The 27,944-nt window shown below is 48.1% G+C and overlaps 1 protein-coding gene across 7 annotated transcripts; it reads left to right on the plus strand.

Annotated features, from left to right (window-relative positions):
* The first annotated feature begins 21 nt into the window (after positions 1–21).
* Positions 22–27,892, plus strand: BRPF3 (bromodomain and PHD finger containing 3). Of its 7 annotated transcripts, XM_080632723.1 has the most exons (15): positions 23–297; positions 2,092–2,247; positions 6,631–8,033; positions 9,052–9,208; positions 11,009–11,140; positions 13,062–13,190; positions 13,540–13,852; positions 15,168–15,434; positions 15,961–16,029; positions 16,114–16,602; positions 17,398–17,491; positions 20,103–20,200; positions 22,101–22,198; positions 23,933–24,087; positions 25,621–27,892. In XM_080632723.1, the coding sequence occupies exons 3-15, from the start codon at positions 6,649–6,651 to the stop codon at positions 25,802–25,804; spliced, it is 3,570 nt and encodes a 1,189-aa protein (XP_080488849.1). In that variant the 5' UTR covers positions 23–297; positions 2,092–2,247; positions 6,631–6,648; the 3' UTR covers positions 25,805–27,892. The 7 variants fall into 7 exon arrangements, with proteins under 7 accessions (XP_080488851.1, XP_080488849.1, XP_080488848.1 ...); XM_080632725.1 differs by lacking the exon at positions 2,092–2,247 and having other exon boundaries at positions 22–297; positions 11,012–11,140; XM_080632722.1 differs by lacking the exon at positions 2,092–2,247 and having other exon boundaries at positions 24–297.
* Positions 27,893–27,944: the final 52 nt, after the last annotated feature.

The following is a 27,944-nucleotide window of genomic DNA, read 5'->3' on the forward strand; positions in this document are numbered from 1 at the left end:
GGGGGAGGGGGGTGCTGGGGGAGAAGCGACACCGGGGCAGGAGCGGCGGCAGCAGAGGCAGCGGCATGAGGAGGCGGCGCTGAGGCGGCGGCGGTAGCCGGAGCGGACGGAGCCGACATCTTGTGCCCTCCCCTCCCGCCGCCGGCTGGGTGAGCCCGTCCGCCCCTGGGGGGAGGGGAGGGGGAGGCGGAAAGAGGATATAAAAAAAGAGAAAAAAAGGAAAAGATAAAAACAAACAAAAAAAAATTCCCAAAAAGGAGGCAGCGGCAACGGCGGAGACCGCACTGAGGCGGCCAGGTAAAGCGCTGCGCGGGAGGCCGCGACACCTTTCCCTCAGGGGGTCTCTCCTCCCTCACGCACCCCCCGCGCCGGGGTCGCGGGAAGGTGACCGGGAGGGCGGGAAGGAGTCGGGGGAGGCCGGTGCGCCGCAGCCTGCGGAGCCTTCATCCCCGTTCGGACCCTGCGCGGCGGGAGCGGCTCCGCGGCCTCTCGCTAAGGGGAAACAGCGGCGGCGGTGGAGAGCGCCCGGGGATGGGTAACGGGCAGCGCCGTGTCAGCCGGACCCCCCCCGCGTCGCCATGTTGCCCTTCCCCCTCCGAGCTGCTCGGAGGGGTCCCCGCCCACCTTCTCCTACGCTATTGGCCCAGGCGGGGCCGAGGGCACGCGCCCGTTAGATCCGCAAAGCTCTGCGTTGCTATTGGTGGTGGAGCTGGGATGGACGGCGGTGACAGCCAATAGCATTTGGCGCTGGCTGCGCTCTCGTCGCTCGCTCCTGCAATCGTTCCGTTCTCTGAGCATGTTTTTCGCTCCCGGAGCCGCTGGCCCGGTGCTGAGCCCCGGTGCTGAGCCTGGAGAGGCTTTATTTCTGTCCTGCTACGTCTTGACCCACATCACTGGCTGCTCATAGGGTCCCTGCAGGGATCCCGTGGCCCTCACTGTGCAGGGTTGCTCCAGGCCAGCACTAGACAGCTCATGGCCCTTCACGGTTCCACCAGCTGCTGCTGAGGCTGGACACAGATGGTGTGCGCTGTGATCTGTTGCTAAGCTCACACTTTACCTTAAACTTCATTCTCAGCCCAGCATAATCATAGAATCCCAGCCTGGTTTGGGTTGAAAGGGACCTTAAAGCTCTTCCAGCTCCAAACCCTGCCACAGGCAGGGACACCTTCCACTGGAGCAGCTTGCTCCAAGCCCCTGTGTCCAACCTGGCCTTGAACACTGCCAGGGATGGGGCAGCCACAGCTTCTCTGGGCACCCTGTGCCAGCGCCTCCGCACCCTCACAGGGAAGAGCTTCTGCCCAAGAGCTCATCTCAGTCTCCCCTCTGGCAGGTTAAAGCCATTCCCCTTGGCCTGTCCCTACAGGCCCTTGGCCAAAGCCCCTCTCCAGGTTTCCTGCAGCCCCTTTAGGCACTGGAGCTGCTCTAAGGTCTCCCCTTCAGGAGCCTTCTCTTGTCCAGGCTGCCCCAGCCCAGCTCTCTCAGCCTGGCTCCAGAGCAGAGCTGCTCCAGCCCTCGCAGCATCTCCATGACCTCCTCTGCACTCACTCCAACAGCTCCACGTCCCACAAGGGTGTTGTTGCTCCAGAGCTGAACGCTGTATTCCAGGTTGGGTCAAAACATGTAGTTGTGATGGCACAACAGCTGAGGATCCTTTCAGCAGAAGGGGAAGTGAATTAAAAGTTGAAACTAACCCTGGAATTGTCTCACACTGTCCCTGCTCCAGCGGGAGGTTCTCTCTTGTGGCCTGCTGCATCTCCTCTCAGCTCAGCTTGGCTACAGGAGTCTCAGGGGGTCTATAAAGATCTCTACGTATGCCAGGGCAGACGACTCTTGGCAGTATCTGGTGAGCATTGACACACTTTGTTGTAGGTGTCAGCATGGGTGTGGGGAGCATTAACCCTCGGCAGGGGCATGAAGTGAATATGGCCCCAGGGAGAGCATGGAACATGGAGGGACATTGGCATGGGCAGCAGGGGTTTCAACGGCATTTTGGTTGGCAAAGGAAAGGTGGAAATGGGGCTGCGACTGTTCCAGGGTGGTTTTCCCTCTGGCATCCATTGCTTTTAATTTACTGATATGTTTCTTATATAGCTCCATGGGTGTCTGTTCCTCACGGCGCAGGAATGGGTTTTAAAAGGCAAGAAGCAGCTGCCCACAGCTGTGTGGCTGCCAGCACGGGACAGCGATGCAGAGGAACATCTCCAAACCTCATGTTTGACTTGATGTCCTGAAGAGTGGCGGCTTTTGGTAACCTTGAACCTCAGACTGTTTAGGGCTGTATGAGCTGTAGCCACTGCTAGTAATAGTGGTGGACCAGAGTGGAATGAGAGCCATGCAGTTGCCATCTGCTGCAATCACTGAAGTTCTTCATCGTGGTGGGACCTAGTTCTTCACTGGGATCACCAAGCTGTGCTGGGAAGGGCCGGGAAACTTCCCCAGCAGCGCTGCCTTGAACTCCAGCCTTGTGTCCTTGGCAGGTTAGCAAAGAAACCTGGTGCTGGAAAGCAGCACCTTGGTTGTTCAGTGTGGGAAGGCCAGAAAAGGACTGCAGTGGGAAAGAGGGGTGGGAAGGAGGCAGAAGTCTTCTGTGGTGCAAGAGGGCCCCTTTGACCTTGGGCATGGCCAGCACAGTTGCATAGGTGTAAATTACAGCAGCATTTAGCCCTTTAGAGGATCTGCTTGCACCGGATAGTCCAGTCTGTGTGTATAATAGGGGCCTGTATTGTGATGCTGTTTAGTACCTGGATCTCTCAGTTTTTTTCCAGTGGAGCTTTTGACCCATTTGTACTAAATTTAAGTCTCCTGATGGCAGGCTCATGATTTTTTAGTCACCTTTTGCAGCCCCCCCCCCAGCCTCTCTGGCTCACCAGTGTGAAAGCTGCTGCTCAGGAGAACTGAACAGGTCCTGAGCAAGCATCTTGGGTAAAATTTAAGTTCATCCCCGTGGCTTTGTGCATTCAGCAGCTTTGCTCAGTTGTGTTCTCTAGGAACCTCACCCCCTGCTCCTGGCGCAGTACCCAGCAGAAATGGGTGATGGGAGGGTGTTTGGAAAGCCTTGAGCACACTGGTGACAACGAGAGGACAGCTGAACTTTCTTCTTTCACCTCCTCAGCCTTTGTCGATGGTGGGGCAGAACCCTCATGGGCTGGAACAGCATTTAGCCCCACTGAAAGCAAGGCTGTTCAGTGTTTCAGTGTGCACTGGTGCTATTTGCAGAAGGATTCTTTTTCATCTGTGACTGGGAGGTGTTTTCAAGTGTGCTAAGAGGATCAAAACATTCCTCAATTGCTGCTTCAGAGTTTCTGCTGCTACAGGCAAGGTCACAGGGTTCAGTGCTCAGTGTGTCTGGGTTGTTTAATTGCTGCTTTCAAGGTATTTTGGAGGTGGGTAGCTCTGTCTTTCCGAGTATCTGGGTGCATCTCTTATCCTGGGCACTCAGCTCTTGCTGGCAGAGATTTCAATGCTGGTTTAGATGCTTCTGTGTAGCACTAAGTAATTGTGTATTTTACCAATGGGTTGGTTTATGGCAGTGGTAAAAATCCCACTTTGGGTAATTTTGCTGGACAATACACTGATCGTTTCACTAAAGCATCAGGAACCCCGAACCCTTTGTTTTTCCTTTCAAGATGTAAAATAAACCTTCCTTTAGATGCTTGTTCCACTGGAATTTGCTCATGCCTCAGCACTCCCACCTAACACCTTGTTTCTCCTGAACACAGTATTAATGATGAGTGTCAGCTCATGCTACTTACTTTATCCTCCAATGCCCTTCTTCTCATACACCTTTTTGCCTCCAGTACCTTCTTTGCTTACACCCACCTGAATTCTAAGAGCTATTTGTGAGCAGGATTTTCCAGCTTTTCCATTTGATCAGGTTACCTTTACACCCTTATTTTCAAATCCCTTTTTCCTACTGGTTTAAGCTGTTGGAGCTCGGCTGAGACAAGTGCAACTGGGGAGCTGCGCTCTGCCCACCAAGTGGCTGATGAGAGCTTTAAGGTCCTGACATTTGTGGTACCTCCATGTGTACATGGAAGTTGTCATCTTGTACTTTGGATCAGAAATGAAACTGGGCCCACAGGCTCCATCATTATGGGTGTGCCAGGACTGAAACTGGCACCTGCGGCTCATTTGTACGAATGCAAAGGAAAATCTGGAAACTTTTCCCAAAGCCTGCTTGTTTCTTAGGCAGATGTTGTGTTGTGGCTTCACCTTGAGGTTCACAGAGCCAAGACTTTGCAGAGAAACGTGTTGCTTCTGGAATTTGGTACTTCTCTCTGGAGTAAGCTTCTGGAAGGGACTTCTTGTAGGTCCTGGTCCTGCGAGGCACTGCTTGCACTGCCTCACACATTTGAGACTTTGTGGAGCTGTGTCCCTCACAGCAGAAATAATGCAGTGGCCAAGAACAAATTACGGGTTTGGAGTGTGTTTTCTTGTCTGCAGGTCCCACACAAAGGGACTGAAAGTGTGGGTTGGCTTAAATAAGGGTAAGGTTCTGGTTAGGCCTCTGTGTAGCAACAGATAAGCTCTGGGCTGACTTATCATTTGCTTTTCTTTGTCTCCTCTCTCATTTGTTGCAGCCTCAGCCCGTTTCTTCCCAGAAGTCATGTTCCCATCCCTGACTTCTCACTTGCATTACTCACTTGGCTTCCTCTCAGTTTTGCCTCTTTGCTGCCTCTCTCCTTTGCCTTCAGATCACCAGGCCTCTCCTGCCATGTCCCCATCCTCCCCCAGATCATCTCATCCAGGCTCCAGGCTTCTACTCTGCTCCCCGTGATGGGCACGTCCTTAATGTCAAGGGCCGACTCTCAAATAATTATCTGGGTTGCTGATTAGCAGTTTGTAAGGGCAGAGCTGGCTTGGGCTTTTCGTTAAGGCTCTGGGCAAATACCCTTGCACAGTTCTGGTGTGCTCTAGGGGCTCTCTAGCTGCTTTCCTGCTTGCACCCCTGTGGATCCTCTGTGCAGAACCGGCTCAGCTGCCTGAACATGGATTGTGGCTCCAGAGGGGCTAGTGCTGACCCAGAGCTAGTAAGTCCATCTGTATCCTTGCTGCTTGTTCCCATGCTCATTCCCTCTTTGCTTCCTCAAGGATCCCACTGAAGAGCAGAAGGGTTCTCATCTAGCACCTGCTGCATTGCTGAGTTCATTCTCTGGCTGTGTTTGGGATTTTGTGACCCATTTTGCTTGTTGGGAAGGACACAATCCCTTCAGTGTGAGGACTGAAGGGACTGAGTGTCTGGAGAGGGTGTAAGGAACAGCTACATCTGTGAGAGACGGGGGAGGAAAGCTGGAGGATAGTTTTGCACTACTTCCATCCACGATGTGGGAAGGGAAGAAGTGGTGGGCAACTTGAAGGAGCTCCATCCCAGCCTAAGGAAGCACTGCTAGTTTTCTCATATGGAGCTCCGTGACCAAAAGAAAATGGGAACTGCTTTCATAGGACAGGAACAGTGCTTTCCTTTCCATCTGGAAAACATCCAGCACATTGTGTGCTACTAGGGCTATAAAAGAAAAGCCACAGGCAAAAGAAGAGAGACAAACTCCTTGGCTTGTGTCAATTTAGTATATGAAGGTGCAAGCACAGGTTGGGCAGAGAAGAGATTCAGAGCAGACCTGCAGCAAAGGACTTGGGGGTGTTGGTCGATGGGAAAATGAACATGAGCCGGCTGCAGTGTGCGCTCGCAGCCCAGAAAGCAACCGTATCCTGAGCTGCATCAAGAGGAGCGTGACCAGCAGGTCGAAGGAGGTGATCCTGCCCCTCTGCTCTGCTCTCGTGAGACCTCACTTGGAGCATTGTGTGCAGTTCTGGTGTCCTCAACATAAAAAGGACATGGAACTGTTGGAACAAGTGCAGAGGAGGCCATGAGGATGATCAGGGGACTGGAGCAGCTCCTGTATGAAGACAGGCTGAGAATGTTGGGGCTGTTCAGCCTGGAGAAGAAAAGCTGCGTGGAGGCCTCATAGCAGCTTCCAGTATCTGAAGGGGGCTCCAAGGATGCTGGAGAGGGACTCTTCATCAGGGACTGCAGTGACAGGACAAGGGGTGATGGGTTCAGACCGAAACAGGGGAAGTTCAGGTTGGATCTAAGGAAGAAATTCTTTACTGTGAGGGTGGTGAGGCACTGGAATGGGTTGCCCAGGGAGGTTGTGAATGCTCCATCCCTGGTGGTGTCTTGGGTGACATGGTTTAGTGTGAGGTGTTGGAGGTGGGGTTGGAACTGGATGGTCTTAAGGTCCTTTCCAACCTTAACTATTCTGTGATTCTGTGAGAAGTACTATTTAGGTTTTGGGGGATCTGAATGTTTTGCTGAGCTGAATGCACAGCAGTGTTTGGATGCTGCTGTAAAATCAATTTGAACTCTTCTGATCTGGTGGTATGGGGGTATATACATGTCCTGACATGCAAATAGGGAAGGTTGGAGGGTGTTCTCATAGACATTTCAAGAAATGGTTGATATTTCCATTGCCTGCTTGTATCTAAGAAGATGTAAAGACTCAGCAAGGCTGAAATTGCTGAAGTCTCTGGTAGAAATGTTATTCTATTGCAATGCTGAGTGAGTTTTTGGATCTGTACTGCTCCTTGCTTGTCTCATTGGCTTACTCAGTCCTCTGTCCTGTGTTGTTACAGGGTCTCTGGACTGCAGGGATGAGGAAGCCTCGGAGGAGGTCCCGTCAGAGCGTGGAGGGGAGGCGTTCACCCTCACCCTACAGCCTCAAGTGCTCACCCACTCGGGAGACACTGACCTATGCTCAGGCCCAGCGAATTGTGGAGGTGGACATTGATGGGCGGCTTCATCGTATTAGCATCTACGATCCCTTAAAGATCATCACAGAGGATGAGCTGACTGCCCAGGACATCACAGAGTGCAACAGCAACAAAGAAAACAGTGAGCAGCCCCTTTTCCCTTACAAATATAAGAAAACCTCTTCCAAAGGCAAGAAGAAGGAGTCCTGCTCCAAACATGCACCAGGGACATCTTTACGCTTACCCCAGCCCAATTTCCGTGTGGTGGACTCCTTCAGCCAGCCAGAGGCTCCTCCTCTCCCTGCCGCCTACTACCGGTACATTGAAAAGCCTCCTGAGGACCTTGATGTAGAGGTGGAGTATGACATGGATGAGGAGGATCTGGCATGGCTGGAAATGGTCAACGAAAAGAGAAGGGATGATGGTTATGGCACAGTTTCTGCTGACACTTTTGAGTGGCTGGTGGATCGGTTGGAAAAGGAGTCGTATCTGGAGAGCCGGAACAACGGGGCTAAGCAGTCCCTCATCGACGAGGATGCCTTCTGCTGTGTCTGCATGGACGATGAGTGTCACAACAGCAACGTCATCCTGTTCTGTGATATCTGCAACCTGGCTGTGCACCAGGAGTGTTACGGCGTGCCCTACATCCCTGAGGGGCAGTGGCTTTGCCGCTGCTGCTTACAGTCCCCTTCTCGCCCTGTGGATTGTGTCCTTTGCCCAAACAAGGGTGGAGCCTTCAAGCAGACCAGCGACGGCCGCTGGGCCCACGTGGTTTGTGCCATCTGGATCCCAGAGGTCTGCTTTGCAAACACTGTGTTCCTGGAGCCCATTGAAGGGATAAATAACATCCCCCCGGCTCGGTGGAAGCTCACATGCTATATCTGCAAGCAGAAGGGCATGGGAGCTGCTATCCAGTGCCACAAGGTGAACTGTTATACTGCCTTCCATGTCACCTGCGCCCAGCGAGCTGGTCTCTTCATGAAGATTGAACCTATGAGGGAGACCAGCATCAACGGCACGACGTTCACCGTGCGCAAGACCGCCTATTGTGAGAGTCATTCCCCACCTGGGACGGTGAAAAAAGGGTCTCCAGCTGCTGGTGCTGAGAGGCAGGAGGCCTCTGTGAAGGAGGAGGCAGAGGAAGAAGCCAGTTCTGGCCCTCCCAAAGGGTCTCTGAAGAAGAACCAATTGAGATTGAAGCAGAAGATCAAGAAGGAGCTTGGTGATGTGACCAGTGGGCATTCGTCTTTGCCCATGGTGGCAGTCACACAAATTCCCTCTTACAGGTGAGTGTCGCAGGTTTAGGGAAGGAGGTGGACAGGGTCTGTTTGGAGGACTTGATCCCTCTTGTTCGCCTTGTGAACACTGAATCTGCAGTCAAGGCTCAGCACTGGCTGTCTTCAGAGAGCGCTCTGCAGAACCCTTCCTGACCAGTGTTACTCCACATGAGTGCTGAGGGCACGCTGTGGTTTCCTTGCTTTACCATTGCAGACTGCTGTGTAACACAGAATCTGTGGAGGTCCCTAACTGAAAACAGCTCTTTAGCATCTGGATTCACACAGATGGCTGTGAAGATGTTCTTAAAATACTTCAGGCATTGCAGGTTGGCAGACAGATAGAGGTCATCTTACTATTAAGTAGTTTTTAATCTCCTCGTTTCAGAGTTTCTTAATTCCTCCTTTTATTACAGAGCAAGTTAAACCTGGCAGTGTTGTAGGCAGCTTTGAATTTGGCTGTGTGTGGGGTTTTGCCTCCCACTTCTCTCACAAAAATCTAGGTAGTGCTGCTAGTTTGGTGCATACGAAGTGTGGTGATGTGTTGCTGGTATTTTAACAGATAGATAAGCTTTGGAAAACTGCTGATAAGGCACCACATATAATCTAATGAATGGTTCAAAAAGGTTAAAATAGGTGATATATGACTCTTGGACTCTTACCAAGTTAGTTTCTCAGACTCTGGCTTAATAACATCAGACTTTAACATCCCCCAGGAAAGTTCTTGATGCTGAAAGTAGTTTTGAAACGAGGGCTTGGAGCTGAATTTGTGGTCGCATACTTTGACTATGCTGTGGTGAGTGCTTGGTGAGCACCTCCAGCTGAGCTTCTACTAACCTAGGTTATACTGTGAAAAGCAGGCACATATGTTTTCATGGTGGGGAGGTTCCACGTTGTACCAGTTGCACTTATAGTTCAGAGTGTGCATTGACACACAAAGCTTCATTAGGAATTCTGATGGCATCACCAGGGTCTGTGGAGTCTTGGTTGCTTTGGGGTTGGCTCCACCACACCTCTTTGCTTCCTTCAGGCTCAACAAGATCTGCAGTGGCCTCTCCCTCCAAAGGAAGAACCAGTTCATGCAGAGGCTCCACAATTACTGGCTGCTGAAGCGCCAGGCAAGGAATGGGGTGCCCCTGATCCGGCGCCTGCACTCACACCTCCAGTCCCAGAGGAACGCGGAGCAGGTACTGGTGCCCAGCTGGACCCACATGGGAGGATGGAGAGCTTGCTTTCGGGGGTGAATGTGCTTGATGCACAGCTGGGAAGAGGAATGAGGCTGAAAGGAGCAGAGGGTAAACTAACTTAAGTCCCTTTTGGTCTTCTTTTGGTATGCTCATGCCTGAAGAGCTGAGTTAGTATATCAGTGCCACTAGTATTTCACATGCCACAAGAACTGGTGTTGAGGAGCCAGCTTTTTCCCCTGAGTCAGGAGACACAGGACTGTGCAAGGGTGTGATGGGCCCTTGGTGGAATCATCTCTTAGATGAATCATAAAACCACATTCCTCACGTGTGATTAGAAATCCCCTCCTCAAGAAAAAGGGTGTTAGCTCCAGAGTCCTGGCCAAGCTCCAGTTTGGGTCATTCTTCCTGCAGCTTCAGTTTCTGACCCTCCCATGCACATTCATGTGGAAGTTTAGTCATATCCATCAGCTCTGGACTCCTTTGCTTCCTCCTGTGAGCTGGCATCCAGAGTCACTCAATCTCTATGCTGTTAAACAGCACTGAGTTTGGCTCAAGTCAGTGGTGAAGTCATGAAGCAATTGGACTCTACCCTCTAACATAGCCTGTCAGTAGGTGCTGTGCATGTTGTGCACGTTGTACATGTATATTTTTACTGTAGTTGGAGGAATTTATAGGCCTTTGGTTTGCATGAAGACTGCTCTGGATGAATAATAAGAAAACCTATTTTCTGCTCATCAGTCTGGAGCTTGGGGAAATGCAGAATTTCCTTGGTGTATTTGGCAATCTACTGTAACTTTGTTCTTAAAACCGAATGTCCTATAAATAGAACCCATCAAGACCTTGGGGAAACAATTGTCCTCTCCTGGCAATCATGTGAAAGTGCATGCACTTCAGGTACATCCTCAAACCCATTTTAAAAGCTACAGATTTAGGAAAGGATGGATGATTGCCACTGAACTGTGTCTTGGAAGGTGTGAGCTCATAGAATCATAGAATCATAGAATAGTTAGGGTTGGAAAGGACCTTAAGACCATCCAGTTCCAAGCCCCCTGCCATGGGCAGGGACACCTCACACTAAACCATGTCACCCAAGGCCTCATCCAACCTGGCCTTGAACACCACCAAGGATGGAGCATTCACAACCTCCCTGGGCAACCCATTCCAGTGCCTCACCACCCTCTCAGTAAAGAATTTCTTCCTTAGATCCAATCTAAACTTCCCCTGTTTCAGTTTGAACCCGTTACCCCTTGTCCTGTCACTGCAGTCCCTGATGAAGAGTCCATCCCCAGCATCCTTGTAGGCCCCCTTCAGATACTGGAAGGCTGCTATGAGGTCTCCACGCAGCCTTCTCTTCTCCAGGCTGAACAGCCCCAACTTTCTCAGCCTGTTATCTCCCAGCATTGGCTCTTCCTTTGTGTTTTGGTGAATCTCTTTCCCTGATTATTTCTTATTGGTTACAGGGGGATAATGTTAGCTCTTCCTCTGCTCACTTTGCCTTTCTACTGTAAAAGCTTTGGGCTGCCTCTTCCATGCACAGCAGCCAAGAGAAAAATTTCCAGCCTCTATAATGAACTTGGGTATTTATACCCAAGTATGTACTGGAGCATGGTCCCAGAGTGTAGCTACAGGATGATTTAGGCCTACAGGATGATTTAGATAACATAATAGCCAGAAAGGCTGATGTTGTGTTTGTTAGCTAAATGTGGCATCATTTATAGTCAGGAGGAAGACTATGAGAGCCGTTCACAGGGGACACCTAGAAAGAGATTTTACTTCTAGCCCTGCTGCTATGTCTTCCAGAAGGAGCAGGATGAGAAGACGAGTGCAGTAAAGGAAGAGCTGAAGTACTGGCAGAAACTGCGGCATGACTTGGAGCGGGCGCGGCTGCTCATCGAGCTGATCCGTAAGAGGGAAAAACTCAAACGGGAGCAGGTAGGGAGTTTTGGCTGTCAGAGTGCTGCACTTACCTTCAGTCCCATGCAAGCTCCCTGTGCTGCAGGAGGCACAGAGGAAACAGGGCAGTTCTTGAGCCATTTCCTCTTCTCACAGAGTCTGACCATTGGATTTGCATCTCTCCTTGTGTCAGTCCCGAACTCGCACTGCTCAGACTCTACCCTCGGAAGCAGCACTGGGCTGCAGCAAGCTGGGAAAATGGATTTGCATAACTAATAGTGGATTTGATTCTTGACCTACAGCACCACTTTTGTTTCTGGGCATAGAGTAGGTGTTTTGCACCTTTAGTGATTATTGCAGGAGGTTGGTAACACCTACTCCAGAGAAAGAGCTAAATCACAATTCTGCTCCTGATTTCTAAAGCTAAAAATTCATGTGGTTTGCCCTCTAGTTCCATTTTTTTTACAAGAAAGAAGTTTTATGATGGATACCATTTACTAAATTTTTCAATTTCTTCTTCGATCTGTGTGCTGTTCTCCAAAGTTGCACCAGTTAAGGTTGCTTCCCAAGCTTGCCAGCTTTGCATGTTGAGGATCTTTGCTTGCCATGCCTGGTTGGTCTCTGCAGCCACAGCTGTGCTCTCTGGCACCAGCATCTTCAAGGACAGCTTCATTAGAGACTCACCCTGTGCACTGTGAGCCTGTGTGCATGACCTCAGGCACTGCCTGGGTGCTCTCAGGCTGTCTGCAGGGAACCAGGCAGAGGGAAAGCAGCATCCTCTGTGATCACAGCTTCTCTGAGAGCTGTTTTTTCATGGCCTTAAACCGCCCACAGCTTTTTTGATGGACCCCTTTTTTGAGGTCTTTTTTGATGCAATTTTGGATAGGAAGATCAAAGAAAAGTCATTCTTGGGTTTTGTTTGCTTTCAGTATCTTGATAAATCCTTATGACAGTTGGCTAAATCCATAGAAGGTTGTTGAAACTTTGGTGTCCTTTATAAAAGGATATCACAGAAAAGTGTGTATCTAGGTGGACCTCTGTCCCAGCCCACCTTTTAGGTGAGTGAAGAAGGATGCTCCAGAGTCCCAAGTCTTTGACTTCTTTCCTTGTTTTGGGGGAAAAGGATGGTCTTTATATCCCATCTTCATTCATTCTCTTATTGATGCTGTCTTGTTGTTTAGCACATCAAATACAGCTTTTTGTTTGCTTTCCTTTGCTACTGAAGTGGTTGATTTAATGACATAATGTGGAATTATAAGATCAAAGAAATTAAAACGTTAAAGGAGAACTAAATACTTCTGTTCTATTCCAGTCTCCTTTGAACAGAGTTTCATTGTAAGAGATCAGACTGGTGCTACAACTTGTTTACTTGAAATCAGACTTCATAAGGGATGGAAGAAACTGTATTAGGCACTTGCAGACATCTAACCACTGTTGTTGTTTGGCTTCTGCCTTGAAGTGTGAGAGCTTAAATCCTGAGCTTTGTTTGTGCACTTTAGTCTAATTACGGATGTTGTTTATGTAAACACCTACATACTTCTAACTTTTGTATAGTGTTGCTAATAGGCATAATAACATCTTGAGGCAGGGAGTTCTATAGCGTATTTTACCAGGCATGAAAAGCTTCTTCCTGTTTTCATTTTTAGTTGTATTATCTTCTAATTTGCCAGCCTTTCCTCTTGTTTTGGCTTGATGAGATTGAATGAGCCCAAATTCCCCATACAAAAAGATTGAACTGTGCAGTCTGACTCCGCAGATCTGCTGATGTACATCCTGCACATGAAGAGGACAAGGTGTTTGCCAGAATTTCTTCAGCAATGAGTGTCCCAGGCTGGTCATGATGATCTGGGGTTTCCACCAGAGTAGAGCTGCGGTGATGACTCAGGAGAAATCAGAGGGAGACACCACTAATGTATCCTGTCCTCTATAATTGTGCTCATCACTGTTTTCCCATCCCCAGGTGAAGGTTCAGCAGGCTGCCATGGAGCTGCAGCTCACCCCTTTCAACGTACTTCTGCGCACAACACTGGACCTGCTGCAGGAGAAGGATGCTGCGCAGATCTTTGCAGAGCCTGTTAACCTGAACGAGGCAAGTCTCTTTCCTAGAGGTGTCTAATGGGTTTTAGATGAGGTAGTTCTGGGTAGAAGCACTGGAAGCCACCTTACCCCAAGCTGCAGTTGGACTAAAGGGTATCCGAAAGAGGACTCACAGTGGGGGTACCATTCTGGGCCAGAAATAGTGTGTTGCTTTCTGGAAGCTTCAGCACATCTCAGTAATGTTTTGCAGAGCCAGGATGTGTCTGCCTTGACTGAGTGATACAAAAATGAACCACTGGTGCTGCCCTTTGCTAGTGGAAAGGGCACTGAGTGCTTATGATGGATGCGCTCTAGTTGGCTAGTAAATGGTTTTTGTAATTGTACAGGTTTTATATGTTTAGGTTCCAGATTACCTGGAATTCATTTCCAACCCAATGGATTTTTCCACCATGAGGCGGAAGCTGGAGTCTCACCTGTACCGAACATTGGATGAGTTTGAGGAAGACTTTAACCTTATAGTTACCAACTGCATGAGGTATAATGCTAAAGACACGATTTTCCACCGAGCAGCTGTCCGGCTCCGAGACCTCGGAGGAGCGATATTGCGCCATGCACGGCGGCAGGCTGAAAGCATCGGCTTTGACACTGATGTGGGGATTCACCTGCCTGAGTCACCCAAAACTGAGGACTTTTACCGCTTTTCTTGGGAGGATGGTGAGTGTTAGCCTTTGTTTTTTTCAGGTAGATCATGGCTTTGTTCTTTTGTTCTGAGCATGTCACTCAGCCTGCTGGAAATCAGAGCTGTCATTCAGCATACAGGAGTTTTCCTATCCATCTGTTTACCTAAGTGTATATCTAACTCCTTTAGAGCCTCAAAGTGCAGGATTTCAGGTGTACCGGGCACTCTGAGCTAGGTGCAGCTTTGGAAGAAGCTCTTCCCTGTGAGGATGCTGAGGCGCTGGCACAAGGTGCCCAGAGAAGCTGTGGCTGCCCCATCCCTGGCAGTGTTCAAGGCCAGGTTGAACACAGGGGCTTGGAGCAGACTGCTCTAGTGGAAGGTGTCCCTGCCCATGGCAGGGGTTTGGAACTGGATGATCTTAAGGTCCTTTCTGGCCCAAACCATTCTATGATTCTATGTCTGTCTCAGAAGAGCTTTGTAACTGCCCATGTTACATTACATGTTACATTACAGCCATGTGCCATGGCTGTAGTACAAACTTGGCATTTTAAAGAACAGGGCCAAAGTGGATCTAGGATTTCTTTGCTCTGAGGAAGGCCTGTGCATTTCATTATTAATTGGCAAGGTGCAAAGCAACTAGGTTCGATGGAGCACTGAGGGCTGGCAGGAGCTTGATGTAGGGTTAATGTCCTGGGACACAAGCAGTCTTTCTAGCTGAGACTTCCCATTCACAACATGACCACATCCATTTCCACTACCATCTGGAGATGCAGCTCCGAAGCATTGATTGAATAACTTGTCTAAACTTAGCATAGAATATTGCTGGCATCCAGCATGCAGAGCTTGCAGTCTGCCATCAAGTTCATAAATGTAGCAGCCTTTTAGATTTCTGATGGATAGTCTGTTAGGAAACTTGTATATATGAGAGCACGTCTGTCAGCTCTCTGCCCCACTCTGGCAGATGCCAGCCCTTCAGCAGAGCCAGAGGAGTGGCAAACATGTTGTGTTTTGACCAGTTCTGTTTATGGTCTGATTTTGTTGTTTAATCTGGCAATGAAATAGGTTTCTGCCAAGGACCTGCACTGTGAGCTGTCATGGGTGCAGACGTATGTCCTTTCACTGTTGCCTCTGGGACAATAATGGGAACTGGAGGGCAGAGCAAGTTATATCAGCTGCCCTTTACCCAAATGAAGGAAGTCCGAGCTCCAAGGTTAACAACTGCTGAATCCCCAAACTAAAGCAATTACTTCATGAATCGTATCAAAGAGAATGAGGAATGGCAGTGGTCCCAAATGCTTCTTCAAGAAGTCTTACTCCTTCCCTTCACTGTTATAATCTCTTTTGATGCAGTGGATAACATCCTCCTCCCAGAGAACCGGGCTCACCTCTCCTTGGAGGCCCAGCTGAAGGAGCTTCTGGAGAAGCTGGACATGGTGAGCACCATGCGGTCCAGTGGTGCCCGGACGCGACGTATCCGGCTTCTGAGACGGGAGATCAACTCCATTCGACAGAAGCTGGCCCAGCAGCAGAACAAGACCATGCCCAATGGGGAGCCTGTGCTAAGGGAGGAGGGCCTGGATAAAACACCAAGGGAAGGGGATGAGGAAGGGGAGAAAGGTAAGAGGTTATAGCAGGATACAGGAGTATGCAATTCTGGTGTCCTCAACATAAAACAGACTTGGAGAGAGTTCAGAGGAGGCCACAAGGCTGATAAGGGAACTGAAGCACCTCCCATATGGAAACAGGCTGAGAACAGAGGCTCTTCAGCCTGGAGAAGAGAAGCTGCGTGGAGACCTCAGAGCAGCTTCCAGTGTCTAAAGGGGGCTACAAGGATGCTGGGGAGAGACTCTTTTTCAGGGACTGTAGTGACAGGACAAGGGGTGATGGGTTCAAACTTAGGTAGGGGTAGGTCAGGTTAGATGTAAGGCAGAAGTTCTTTACTGTAGGTGTGGTGAGACACTGAAACAGGCTGCCCAAAGAAGTGGTAAATGCTCCATCCCTGGCATTGTTCAAGGCCAGGTTGGACGGAGCTTTGGGCGACATGGTCTAGAGTGAGGTGTCCCTGCCCATGGCAGGGGGGTTGGAACTGAATGATCTTAAGGTCCTTTCCAACCCAAACCATTCTGTGTTTCTTTGATTTTAGCTCCGGCTCTCTTAGTGCATGTCAGCGGTCAAGACGTGCTGTTTCTCCTATCTGTAGCCTTTGTGAAAGGTGGGAATGGCTGTGGAATAACTCTTTGGGAGTTTTGGGAAATAACTATTTCTAAGATGTTCAAGCAGACTATTCCTTTAGCAGATGATTCCAAGCCCCCGCACCCTCCAACCCTGGAGCCCACAGGACCTGCGCCCTCCCTTTCAGAGCTGGACTCTCTGCAGGACCCTCCAAAGCTCAAACCCATCGGTGAAAGCAAGTCCTTGAACCAGCTGCAGAAGAGGGTGGTGTTGGACAGGGAGCTCTTTGACAAGAAGGCTCTGCAGCAGGAGAGCCAAGCCTTCCAGCGCCTGCTCAGCGACAACGGGCTCAACGGGCTGGCCTTGCCCCCTGCAGATACCCCCTCCAGCCCTGCCTTCAGCGGTGTGGGCAGACGGACATCTGTCCTGTTCAAAAAGGCTAAGAATGGAGTGAAGCTGCAGAGGGGCCTGGACTGCTCCCTGGAGAATGGGGAGGACCAGCAGCTTTCACCCTCCCAGCCCGATGGGGAGCAACAAGCCCAGAAGCGGCCACAGAGCAGGACCTGCATTGAGAGTGATGGAGAGAAGTCACCCAGGCAGGCAGGACAGAAAGGTAATTCCTTGGGATTTCTCTTCCTTCTGAACCCTTGGAAACTGTGTGATGGGGCTGAGGGAGTAGGAATCTAAAGTAAAGATGTCTGCCTCCAAACTACTCACCTGAAACTCACTTTGTGCTTGAGGGAAATAGTGTCCATTGTCAGATGTGCCTGGTGAAAGCTCCAGCTCTTCCACACATGTCTGCAATAGGGCAGACAAGACATGTCTGTAATGGGTTGCACCTCTCTCCTTCGATGACTATACATGGAATTTCTGGTAACTTAGTTCAGAGCAGGGCTAGAGAAGGGCAGTGGAGCTGGTGCAGGGCCTGGAGCACAAGTGTGATGAGGAATGGCTGAGAGACCTGGAGGGGTTTATTCTGGAGAAAAGAAGGTTTGGGGGGGACCTTATTGGTCTCTACAACTGCCTGAAACCAGTTTTTCCTAGAGCATTATTCTCTCAGTGTGTCTGCCAAATGACACTTGGAAGCCAGATGAGCAAGTAGTTCATTTCCTGGCCTCTGGGCTTTCCTGATGAGCTGGCTCTCCTGTTCCATCCCTGGGCACTTCTCTAGCACTTGCTTCTTCAGGAACTGCCTAATTTTTTGTGTGTTTTGGGTAGGAATACCTTTATTGGCCACCTTTTGGTTGCAGCTGAGTCTGGGGAACTCAGTACAGAGTTTTCCTCTCTCGTTGAAGCACTCATCTTTGTGGACATGAGTCATGGGACAGTGGCCCCACCTGAGCCTTGGTAGCATCTTTGTGTGTTGCTGCTTCTTGTCTGGGCTGACGCCCACTTGTCTCCTTGGCAGGAGTGACCAATGGCTTTGTGAAGCACACAGAGAGTGACTCTGACTCTGAGTGCAGCTCTGGCGTGGGCAGTGGGCTGGTATTTGAAGCCTGCAGGTAAGTGCCCCGTGCAAAACTCTCCTCAGAACACCTTCTGTGTCTGGATTAATCTGCCTCGTTTTATTGTTCAACCTCTTTGTTTCAACCCCAGCCCAAACTGTTACTTATTTTGTGTGTTGATCCTAAAAGACAAAGAACTTCTGAGGTTCCATCACATCCTATTAAACCCAAATGCAGTGCTTCATTTTCAAGCAAATGGATATTCTGTTCCTCAATGCATGCACATCCTCCGCTGATGGATGCATACCTTCTTGCGGCTTTTGAGAGCCAAAGGCAGAAAAACTTTGAACTTAAATGTCCTCTTCAGCACTACAGATGAAGCTGAACTTCTGCTACCTGCTGAATTGCTGCTTTCTTCCTCTCAGAGGTTTAAAAGCAGAACTGGGCACTTAAAACAGACCTGAACAGACTTAAAGCAAACATCTGTCATCTTTTGGTCAGATGTTGGGGTACCATATCTATTTTCTGGTCTACCTGTCCAGCCCTCCTAACACTGACTCTAGTAATTTCACAGCCCTTTTACTGCATGGTAAAACCTGCATTTTGCCACAATCACCTTTGTGTGTGGCAGGCTGAGGACATTTGACCTCCATGGGTAAGATCATCCAGGACAGGGAGAAGCACGACTTTCTTATTGATATTCTTAGTAATATTTTCAGTGCCTTGAACATGTTGTTGCCCTCTGCTTGTCTTTGATGACCCCAAGGATGACCCATCATTAGAGAAATATGTTCAGACATTTCCTCCCAATGCATGTACTCAGTTAGTCCTGTAAGATTTCAAGCTTGCAGTGTCATTTGGGCACTTACAATCATAAAACTCCCCATGTCCACCCATTCCCAGGTCTGAACATGTATGAGCTGTGTAATGCATTATTCTGGTTGAATCCCAGGAGCATTTTTCAAATGAAAACTTTGCTCTGCTCTGCAGAGTGATCCTAAATGTTGGCTGTCAAAAGAGGTGGATAATTTTGCAGTTGTAGCTCAGGTTTGATTAGTGTTTCCATTATACATCTGTTCACAAAGGTGCTTTTTGCCCATGATGAAGGGCAAGATCCTGGTTTCAGAGAAGCAGTTTTGGTGCCAGGCTTTTCCCTGTGGCAGAGTGGTCCTGCTCCACAGTCAGGTGCCAAACAGCCTGAGGGAAGCGTGTGGCACCACAGTAAATGATGTCTGGGCACAGGCCGAGCCCCTTGGAGGCATGGCACCTCCAGCTCTTCTCTGAGGTGGGACACCCACCCATTTCGTCATCTCTCCCCTCTTCTCTGGGCTGTGTGCTCTGATCTTCAGATCAGTCATTGCCTCTTCTATTAGCTGGATGCTTACAAAAGAGGCATCAGCCCATGCAGATCTCACCAGAAGGTCATTGCAGGAGGGTTGGACTAAAACACTTTTGAAGATCCTTTCACACAGCCCAAACTATTCTGTGATTCTATTGTGATAAACTTGTCAAGTAAGGAGCTGCATCAAAGGGAACAAAAAGGAGACCTGGATTCACACATAGTTGAAGCATCATTTAAATGAGGGCCCTTATGTCATGCAGAAATCCTTCACTGGGTGAGGGTACAGTCAGGACCAGAAGCCAGGATCCTCCTTTCAAACCATATCTTGGCCTTATGGCCACACTGTACTCACCTCTGTTTGCCCCTCTGTAAGCAAGGGAGACAAATTGGAATTCACAGGGGAGTGTGGGGACTTGTTAGTTGGTGTTTGTATAGTACTTTGAAGATGAAACGTGCGATGTAAATGCTTACTACGATAATTGCCAGCAATTCACATAGCAAAAATTACATTAGAGCTATGTGACATCCACAAAACAAGGAATTAAAACCAAGCTGATGTCTAATGGATAACTTGTACAATTATTCTATTCAGGAACTGCTCTGTTTACTCCTTTTCCTCCAGTCTTTCTTTTTGAGCACCAAATTTACCCAGAATGGGTTATTAGAAAGCTTTAAAAGAAAAATAGAAAAAAAATCCTCAAGAAGTGAAAAACCCCCTATTTTTTGAGGTGGAGATGATAGTCAGTTTTCTGTCTGTAATATTTGTAGTAATGAGGTGAAGGCCATGGGCTGAGACAGTCTCAACTGCATAGATATGCTCCATCTCCGGCAGTGTTCAAGGCCAGGTTGGACGGTGTCTTGGTTGACATGGTCTAGTGTGTGGTGTCCGTGCCCATGGCAGAGGGGTTGGAGCTCTATGATCTTAAGGTCCTTTCCAACCCAAATCATGATTCTATGATTCTATGATTGATTCTATATTGGAGCCATGTTGGAGGGCTGCTCAATGTCTCTGAAGTCAGTACACAACTGGCTGAGATCATGCAAGCTCCAAACATTACCACGTCAGCTCTTCAGCATGAGGTCTTTGCTGGGTTTCTTTCTTTGTTCATAGCTTGGTTTCTGGTGGGCCTCTTTCATTGCTTGTTGCAAAACTGGGATGATGTCCAGTGTACTTGAACCAGAAGAAATGTATTGATGATTCACTGTTCTTTTCATGTCAGTGATTACAGTGTTTTAAACAGAGCTGGGGAATCCATTTCTTTGGCTTTGTTTTCAAGGGTAATCTGCTCTCTCCCAATGCCTTACTTTTGCGTATCTTTCCAACAGCGGTTTGATGCCTCCCAAGCGGAGTCGAGGGAAGCCAGCTCTTTCCCGAGTGCCCTTCTTGGATGGTGTGAATGGAGACTCTGATTACAGCAGCTCAGGTGAGAACAGCTCTGCGCTGGTCCCAACGCTCCATCTGATCCAGGGGGAGAAGGTCTCAATGCAGGAACTAGTCCTGGGTGAACTACCCAGGTTGTACTGTCAGGCTGCTTACCTGCCCGTGCATTGCTGCCTGCTTGGTTACAAGTGTAGGTTATTGCATAAAAGGTTTTTCCTGCCTTCACATTTGCTGGTGTTCTTCTCAGATGGGTGCTTTCTGTACATCTGGTGTGTATGATGTACCTGGCACTGTTTTCACCTGTTTTGTGACTAGTTCTCTTTAGTCATGCTGCAATTCAAGCAGTAAATCACTATTTTATATAAGAGAAGTCTCTCTGGAGATGACTTTGTGGCTGCTCCCTCTTGTATTGCTGTCATTGCTTTCAGGGTCTTTGTAACAAAGTCGTCTTTGCCAAACTGTGCTGTACAGCTATAAAATTAAGTCACGCTCCTCTAGTCCTACACAAGGCACTACACCCATCTTGCAGTGCTCACAGGAGCAGATTCTTGTCTTTCTTACAGTGTGTCAGTGCTCGAGTTATGGCAGGTTTATGCTGAAATCAGAACTCAGCTTTAACTCCCTGGTACTCTCTGTACAGCTCCTGTGTACTGGCTCCCATCTCCCTGTGAACCATTATTATCGCAGACCCCAGGCACTCAGCAGGCTGCTTTGGAGATAAGCTCACAGAGCAGGGCTGGTGCTGGGAGAATTAGAATCAGTGGGAGAATTTTGTGGATTAGAACATCATTTCCTTACGGAGGAGAGCATCTGGAATGCAGTAGTGGAGAAGGACATCAGATCTCTTTGGCAGGTAGCTCTTTTGGGTCATACTCAGTGTTTTCTAGATTCAGTTTGAGGTCTGGTAAAGCCAGTGTTTGACCATTTCTCCCCCAGAGCAAGTACTAGTTGCTGTAAAATTTGCATTGATGGAGGTTACTCCTTTTCCAGGACCAGGAGCTGGCAGATGAGTTATTCATGTCTTGAATGGATCCTTTGCCATGCCATACTTCCGACTGAAGTTTGAAAAATTAATGGCTAATAGACTTCTGCCAATTAGAACCAGGCATTTCCCACAGACATCAAATACCCCCACAGTATTCTGGTATCAGAATAATCTAGAGATTTGTATTTAGGAGGAGTAAAAAGGAGCTGTCTGAACAATAGTTCAAAGTAATCTCAGATACAGCTTCATCCGTTCCATTGAGGATGGATTTGGCTTGGTGGAGCCTAATGGATGAAATTCATCTCTCATATACCCATTTGATTTCAGTGGTATAGCAGCTGTTCACTCTAGAATTGAATTTGATTCATAGTTCCATATTGAAGAGTTCATCTGAAGCTACATGCACTAACAGACTTAGACCCATGATCTAGGAGACTGGTGTTATCTTAATGCAGAACATGACTGTACTGACAGAGCATAAAGATGGCTGGACATTTGCCATGGCCAGGCTGGATCTCACTGCACCTTACATTTTACCATAAACTTACTGCAGATGAGATCTTCCTTGCAGCAGAGAGGCCTTACCACCTCTGGTTTGGATACTGAATGCATATAGGTGCAAACAATGAACAGCTTTCAATTTTGCTCTAGATCTTGGTTAAGAGAAATGGTTTGGGATTATGCAGATGATTAAATGACAAAGAGCTGGACAATAGGTTTGTTGTGTAAAAAAGGTGAAATTCCAGCTTTCTGCTTGCTGAAGAATCAAATAAAAGAAGAAAACAGAAATATTGTCAGTATGTTCTAAGTACAAGAGTGGTTCATCTCTTGTAGCTGATTGCTGCTGGGACAGTGCAGGCCATCACACCCAGGTTAGATGATCGTGTGGTTTCTTGTGTTATCATAAGGCCCTGGCTAGCTATCACCTTCCTAAGCCATGTCTCCTTCTGTCCCTTAGGCAGGACCCTCCTGATGTCCTTTGAGAGTCAGGCTGAGCTGGAGCCCTTGGAGCTCGTGTGGGCCAAGTGCCGTGGCTATCCCTCCTACCCTGCCTTGGTAAGTACACCAGTGCTTTCATGCATCTTGTACCCGCGTTGCAGGTAGCCCAGAACACAGTGCTAGTGTGCAGTGTAACCAGGCAGAACAGGAAAACTTCCCAAAGTCATACAGTGTGCCCTTTTCATTTCCTTTTGCCTTTGCACAGTGAATTTTCCTGTGCTCACTGTTTCTGAGCATTGCAGAGGATTCATAAAACGTTTCTCTCTTGGTGCCAGGAATAGGAGGAGATCTTTCCTCTCCTCTCCTGTTCACTCTGTAGGTATTGGGAAAGTGATCAGTACTGCTGGCATGAGAAGACCTACATTTTACAAAGGCGGGCACCAGGTTCCACTGGTGTCCAACTGCCTGCAGTTTCCTGTATAGTGAATACAGCTCCCTATGGTCTTGTGATGGACATATCCTCTTCCAATAGCCATATATTTGATTTAAATATGAGAATATATTAATGTGTTTGCATCTAGTCCTATGACTATAGTTCCTTAACGTTTATCCATGTTTGGATATTTGACTGTTAAGGTGAAATCCATAAAGCTGGCTTCAGCTCCAAAGCCAGGCACAACATGCACTTGTTGCTAGGAAGTGCCAGTACCACTGCGGCCTTTTACGTGCTTGCTAAGTTACCAGCAGAGATGGCTGAAGTGAGTATGTAAATAAGAACATGGGATAGAACAACATTTTGGTTTTTCTGCTGCTTTTAGATAGATCCCTTGAGACGTGGCTCTTCTGCCATCTCTGAGTGGGAGCCCACAGGAGGGAACAGCTGTGGATCTGCTAGCTGTGTTGGCCAGCCAAAGCACTTTTAGATCTCTGTGTTGCTATGGCCAGAGTTAAACTGCACGTTAGCATGGATTTAAACATTGAGATTGCCCCCTAAAAGGCATATTTGTGTAACAGTCTGTTGCAGTGCTGAAGTGTCTTCACTTCAGTTCCTGCAGTTGGCCCACATCAAAGCCAAGCTGCTTTTTTGAGCCCTTAGTTGCCAAGATCAGGAGGCAACCAGGAGCACACTGAGCGTTGCGCACATGGCAGGGGGTTGGGACTAGATGATATTTAAGGTCCTTTCCAACCTGCACCATTCTGCGATTCTGTGATTGTGTCCACCCTTTGCTTCTCCTGCCATAATCACATAGTACAGATGTCTGCCACTGACTTCTGCTTTATATGGGGACAATAACTGTCTGTTGTTACTCCTCTCCAGTGACCCAAGTCTGTGTTCCCCATCCCTGATAAAGCTGGAACTGCTCGTCCACTCTCTCAGAATATTGATCCTGATTCTGCTCTAGCAGCAGAATAAATCTGAGCGATGCCACTGAAGTCAACTGGACTGCAATGGACTGGAGCTGGTGTTAACCTCACTGTGCCTGCTGCCTACAGCAGTGGTGCTATGTTTGTTGTATGAATTTGGAGTGAGGGAGGAAAACCCTTAATTGAACACAATGATACTGAGTTTCTACTAAATTACAATTGGTGTAAATGCAGCTACATCCATGCAGAACAACATACTTAAAGCTTTTCCCTTTCTTAACGTCAGGTGCCTGACTTTTGGACTGACTGGCTTCTCTTCCACAGGGGAAGACAGAAAGAGCCACTGAGACAGAACATTGTGCTTACCCATCCCAAGTAGAGCTTCATTGTCTAGCTTGGATAGACTGAAAGAACAGAAAAAGAAAATGCATTTTCTGCAGTACTTGGAGGGGTTTGTGCTTAAGTGTCCTTTCCCTATATCACTAGATAATCGATCCCAAGATGCCACGTGAAGGTTTGCTCCACAACGGAGTCCCCATCCCAGTTCCACCTGTGGATGTATTGAAGTTGGGGGAACAGAGGCAGACAGAGGCAGGAGAAAAGCTCTTTCTTGTCCTTTTCTTTGACAACAAGAGAACCTGGTGAGTGCTGTGGCAGAGAGGGAAGAAGATTTAACATAATCTCTGGTATATGGGAGCATGCAGCGGTTATGGTGATGTTACATGGAAATTGGAGATTTTAAACATGCAGCAGTCACGAAGAGCCATAAGGAGGGCAGCATGCTTTTCCTGGCCCAAAGGCATGGCATCTAACATGGTGAACAGCCCAGCATCCTTCACCCACAGGTCACATCACCACGAAAATACTGAGGCACGTGGAGAACCAATGTAATAGTCCAAATCTGCAGCAGATTAGAGAGAGCCTTTGACTTTAAAACACCAGCAGACTGAGCAGCCAGTTCCAGTGCTGCACAAAAGATTGGCCAAAAATCTCCAGGGTAACATTTTCCAGCTGCTGGGTTCGTTCCATATTTAGACTTGCCTGATTTTGTCAGAGGTGCTGAGTACCTGCAATTTTCAAATCAAGGTGTTTATGTAAGATGGAAATGTAGGTGTAAGCACCTGGTTCAGGGCAAGTGAAATACCTCAAGGCCTGTTCTATCTCAGACTGCATCTGCTGATTTTAATATCAGTGGCTGACCATGTTACCATGCTCACATGGTAACAATAACCCAGCCACATATAATAAGCCACAAACCAGTGATGTCCCTTAAAAAATAAAGCTTTGAAATCCATGTATGAAACAATAGGAAAATTGGAACACTGGAGAATTACGCTGGAAGAGGTGAGTCCCCACAATGAGGCAGCAGCCACGTGCGGAACCCACTGGATTATTTAACCAGCAAATGCCACATGGGAACATGAATTTGAAAAGGAGCCTAGTGGTACTTTGAGAGCCCTTTTCCTCCTTAAGTCTCCTGGGAAAGGTCTTTGCTGGCATCCCTGGAAGAGCAGGGAACCAGGAGATAAGGGAAGGGCAAGGGGATGAAGGAATAATGTGAACATTGCCCCTCTTGGGGAAGCTGAGGAGGGGATCATGTTTGCATCACTTGATGGATGTTTGTGTCTTCTGGGGAAAAGAGGTGCCAAGGGACACACTCCTGAGGCTTTTTATTAGTACAGTGCATTGTTTCACTGTCCTAGATTACCAGAACCACTTGGTACAGGGCGTGCTCTTCAAAGAGGTACTAATAAATGACGTTTAGCAGAACATCAGTGGCAGTGCCATGCTTCCTGGTGCTGTAGTCGTCAGTTCCGAAAACGCCTAAATCCAAACTTGAAATTGAAACTACCTTCCCAAGGGAAGTCACCATTTCCTTAGCTTTGCCCTGCTCTGGTGAATGTTCACACTCTTAAGGAGCCACTTAGGGTGGGTATGAGAACCAGGCACATTGGAGCAGTCTCCTGCAGGGAGTGTGGGAGGCCGTCAGTGCCATGGGTCAGTGGTAGCCTTGGCAGTGCTGGGGAATGGATGCACTTTGATGATCTTCAAGGTCTTTTCCAGCTTCGTTAATTCTATGATTACGAGGTCAGGAGGTCTTCAGGTCTTCGCTCTTCCTTCCCCTTTCCCCTCTGGATGTCCTTGGTGACTGGGCTTTGCACTCTCTGTTGCAGGCAGTGGCTTCCACGTGACAAAGTCTATCCCCTCGGCGTGGACGACACAGTGGACAAGTTAAAGATGATGGAAGGACGGAAAACCAGCATCCGCAAGTCTGTGCAGGTGGCATATGACCGAGCCATGATCCACATGAGCCGTGTGCGGGGGGATCATCCCTTCCTTACATCCAACTACCTGTAAGGGCTCGGGGTGGCTGGTCCTCCTTTTCCTCCAGAGCCCGCGCTCGCTGCAGTGGCAGAGCGGATCAGTGCGTGCACTGACCGGCCAGGGGACACTGATCCCAGCAGTTGTCAGCACTCCTTGAAGTACCCTGAAATGTGCCAAAAAGCCTGTCCAGCTTCTTTCTGAATGTGTCTCACTGAAGAGCTGGCAGGAGGTGAAATGTAGAGTCCACAGGGCCAGGAGGAAGGTAGGTAGGAGAAGCTGCCTGTGACAGGAGCCAAGGTGAGCCGATGTGGTGAGCAGAGCACAGCACTGGGATGTTCGGACCTCGGGCACCTCCCTCAGGGGGCTTTAAGGCATCAACCAGCCCTGAGTAATTCCCAGGAACCCGTGACCACTGTAACTGAACCAGGATCCTTTATGGAAATCGCAACTGGACTTTCTTGTGCCAAATTTACCCAAACCGTCATTGGCCTTTTCATTTTACTTTGTTTTAAATGACATTGATCATCCCATCACATTCAAAACCAAAAGGCGTAGCTGGGAGCTCACCTTCTGATCTTCCTGCCTCTGTCCATAGTGTTTTCGTGTTCGATTTCTCTCAGTTTACAAAAGCTTGAGATATTTTGGTAACCTTCCCCTCTGCTGCACACACTTACCTGGAAAAGCTTTAAATATGGAAAGCAAAGTACCTGATTTGTGTGTGTGTATGTCCTAGACATTTCTTCGGTAGTTTCACATTTATAGGCTGATTTCTGTGACTGTACTTGTTCCAGCATTTCATATCATGGTTTAGTACAGAACTGAGTCTAAGCAAGGAGAGCTTCCTTCTTTTAAGAAGCAAAACTACTTTTGGAGGTGTCTGATGAGCTGGAGCAGCTTTGCAGGCACTGAGGTTGATCAGGGTTGGAGGGAGGTGCATCTTTTGTGTTGCTTATGCACATTTGGTGTAAGGCTCCTCTTCTTTTCTTTTTTTCTGTCCCTACTGTGTTCCTCTGGCTTGGGTTGGGTTGAAACCAAGCCCTAAATAGAGCACATGACCATTCTGCCTTTCTTCCTTCTCCCATGCACATGTATCCATTCCCCAGTGTGTGGGTCTCCAGCGTTGTCATCCATTGAATCCCAAACCCAGCTCTGCAGACAATCCCTGGCTTTTTGGGTTTGCATTGCAAAAACCAGGGACAACTCGCGTTTGGAAACTTGATGACGAAATCTTTTCTATTAGCCAAGGACTTGGTGATTTCTTGTGCTGTGTATCCCTTTTTGCTTTCCCATGTGAAGAACCAAAGGTGCAGAGCAAGATTGTAGATTGAAATATCATCATTTCGCTTTTTAACTCAGTATTTTTTTATCATTTTAACTTTTTCATACTGAAGAGAATGTGGGGGGGGGGGGATCAAAATAATAATAATTGCTAATGACTAATGGGGAGTAATCACTGCCATTTCTACTTGGTCTACTTTTTTAAGATACCACTTCTTATACATTGGGATGTGGAACCACACTTTAAGGAAGAGATTCCTGTAACATATAGAGATGGGGCAGAGGATTTTGTAAAAATAATAATATTAATAATGCCTAGGGAGTGTGGCAAGGGAAGGACGATGTGTAAATAGCTGTAAAATACTGTTCTAAATTATTTAGACCTCTTGTCACCATTCTTGAAGTCCTCAGTTGTGTTGCTGGGTCTTTTATATGCCCACAGTGTAATTTATTTAAAGGAACATACACTTTGCAGGTGGTAGCTCAGCTGTGGACTCGTGACCTGTGTATATGTTTTAAGATCTTCGGAACTGGGGTTTTGGGGGGGTTGGTTTGGTGTTGAAATGCCATTTTAGGCTTGGAATTGGCTGATATCCTGCTGTTACTCCGGGACCCAAACGTTACTGTCAGTCTGCTGTAAAGCACAGAGCGCTCTATTTATTGTAGAAAGTGAGTTTATTTGCTTTCTAGAACTGTTTATATCAGATGGTATAAGAGAAGTATAAGAAAATCTATGCTTGAAAAGAAGATGCTAATTTTACCTACTATAATCTGACTGTCTGAGACTATATTTTCTCTCTGAGAAATAAATGTTCTAATGTATACAATCAGAGTCCTTCCTTGCTAGTGTTGAACTGAGGTCAAGGACATCACTCACCATGGCGGGCTCTGTTCA

Source organism: Psittacula echo, assembly GCF_963264785.1.
Source record: "Psittacula echo genome assembly, chromosome: 22".
Classification (NCBI taxonomy): domain Eukaryota; kingdom Metazoa; phylum Chordata; class Aves; order Psittaciformes; family Psittacidae; genus Psittacula; species Psittacula echo.

Coding starts and splice junctions, on each gene's coding strand:
- BRPF3 (XM_080632723.1), top strand. CDS start 6,649: ATGAGGAAGCCTCGGAGGAGGTCCCGTCAGAGCGTGGAGGGGAGGCGT. Junction 13,191..13,539: donor AGCCTGTTAACCTGAACGAG/GCAAGTCTCTTT, acceptor TTATATGTTTAG/GTTCCAGATTACCTGGAATT. Junction 15,435..15,960: donor GGATGAGGAAGGGGAGAAAG/GTAAGAGGTTAT, acceptor CTTTGATTTTAG/CTCCGGCTCTCTTAGTGCAT.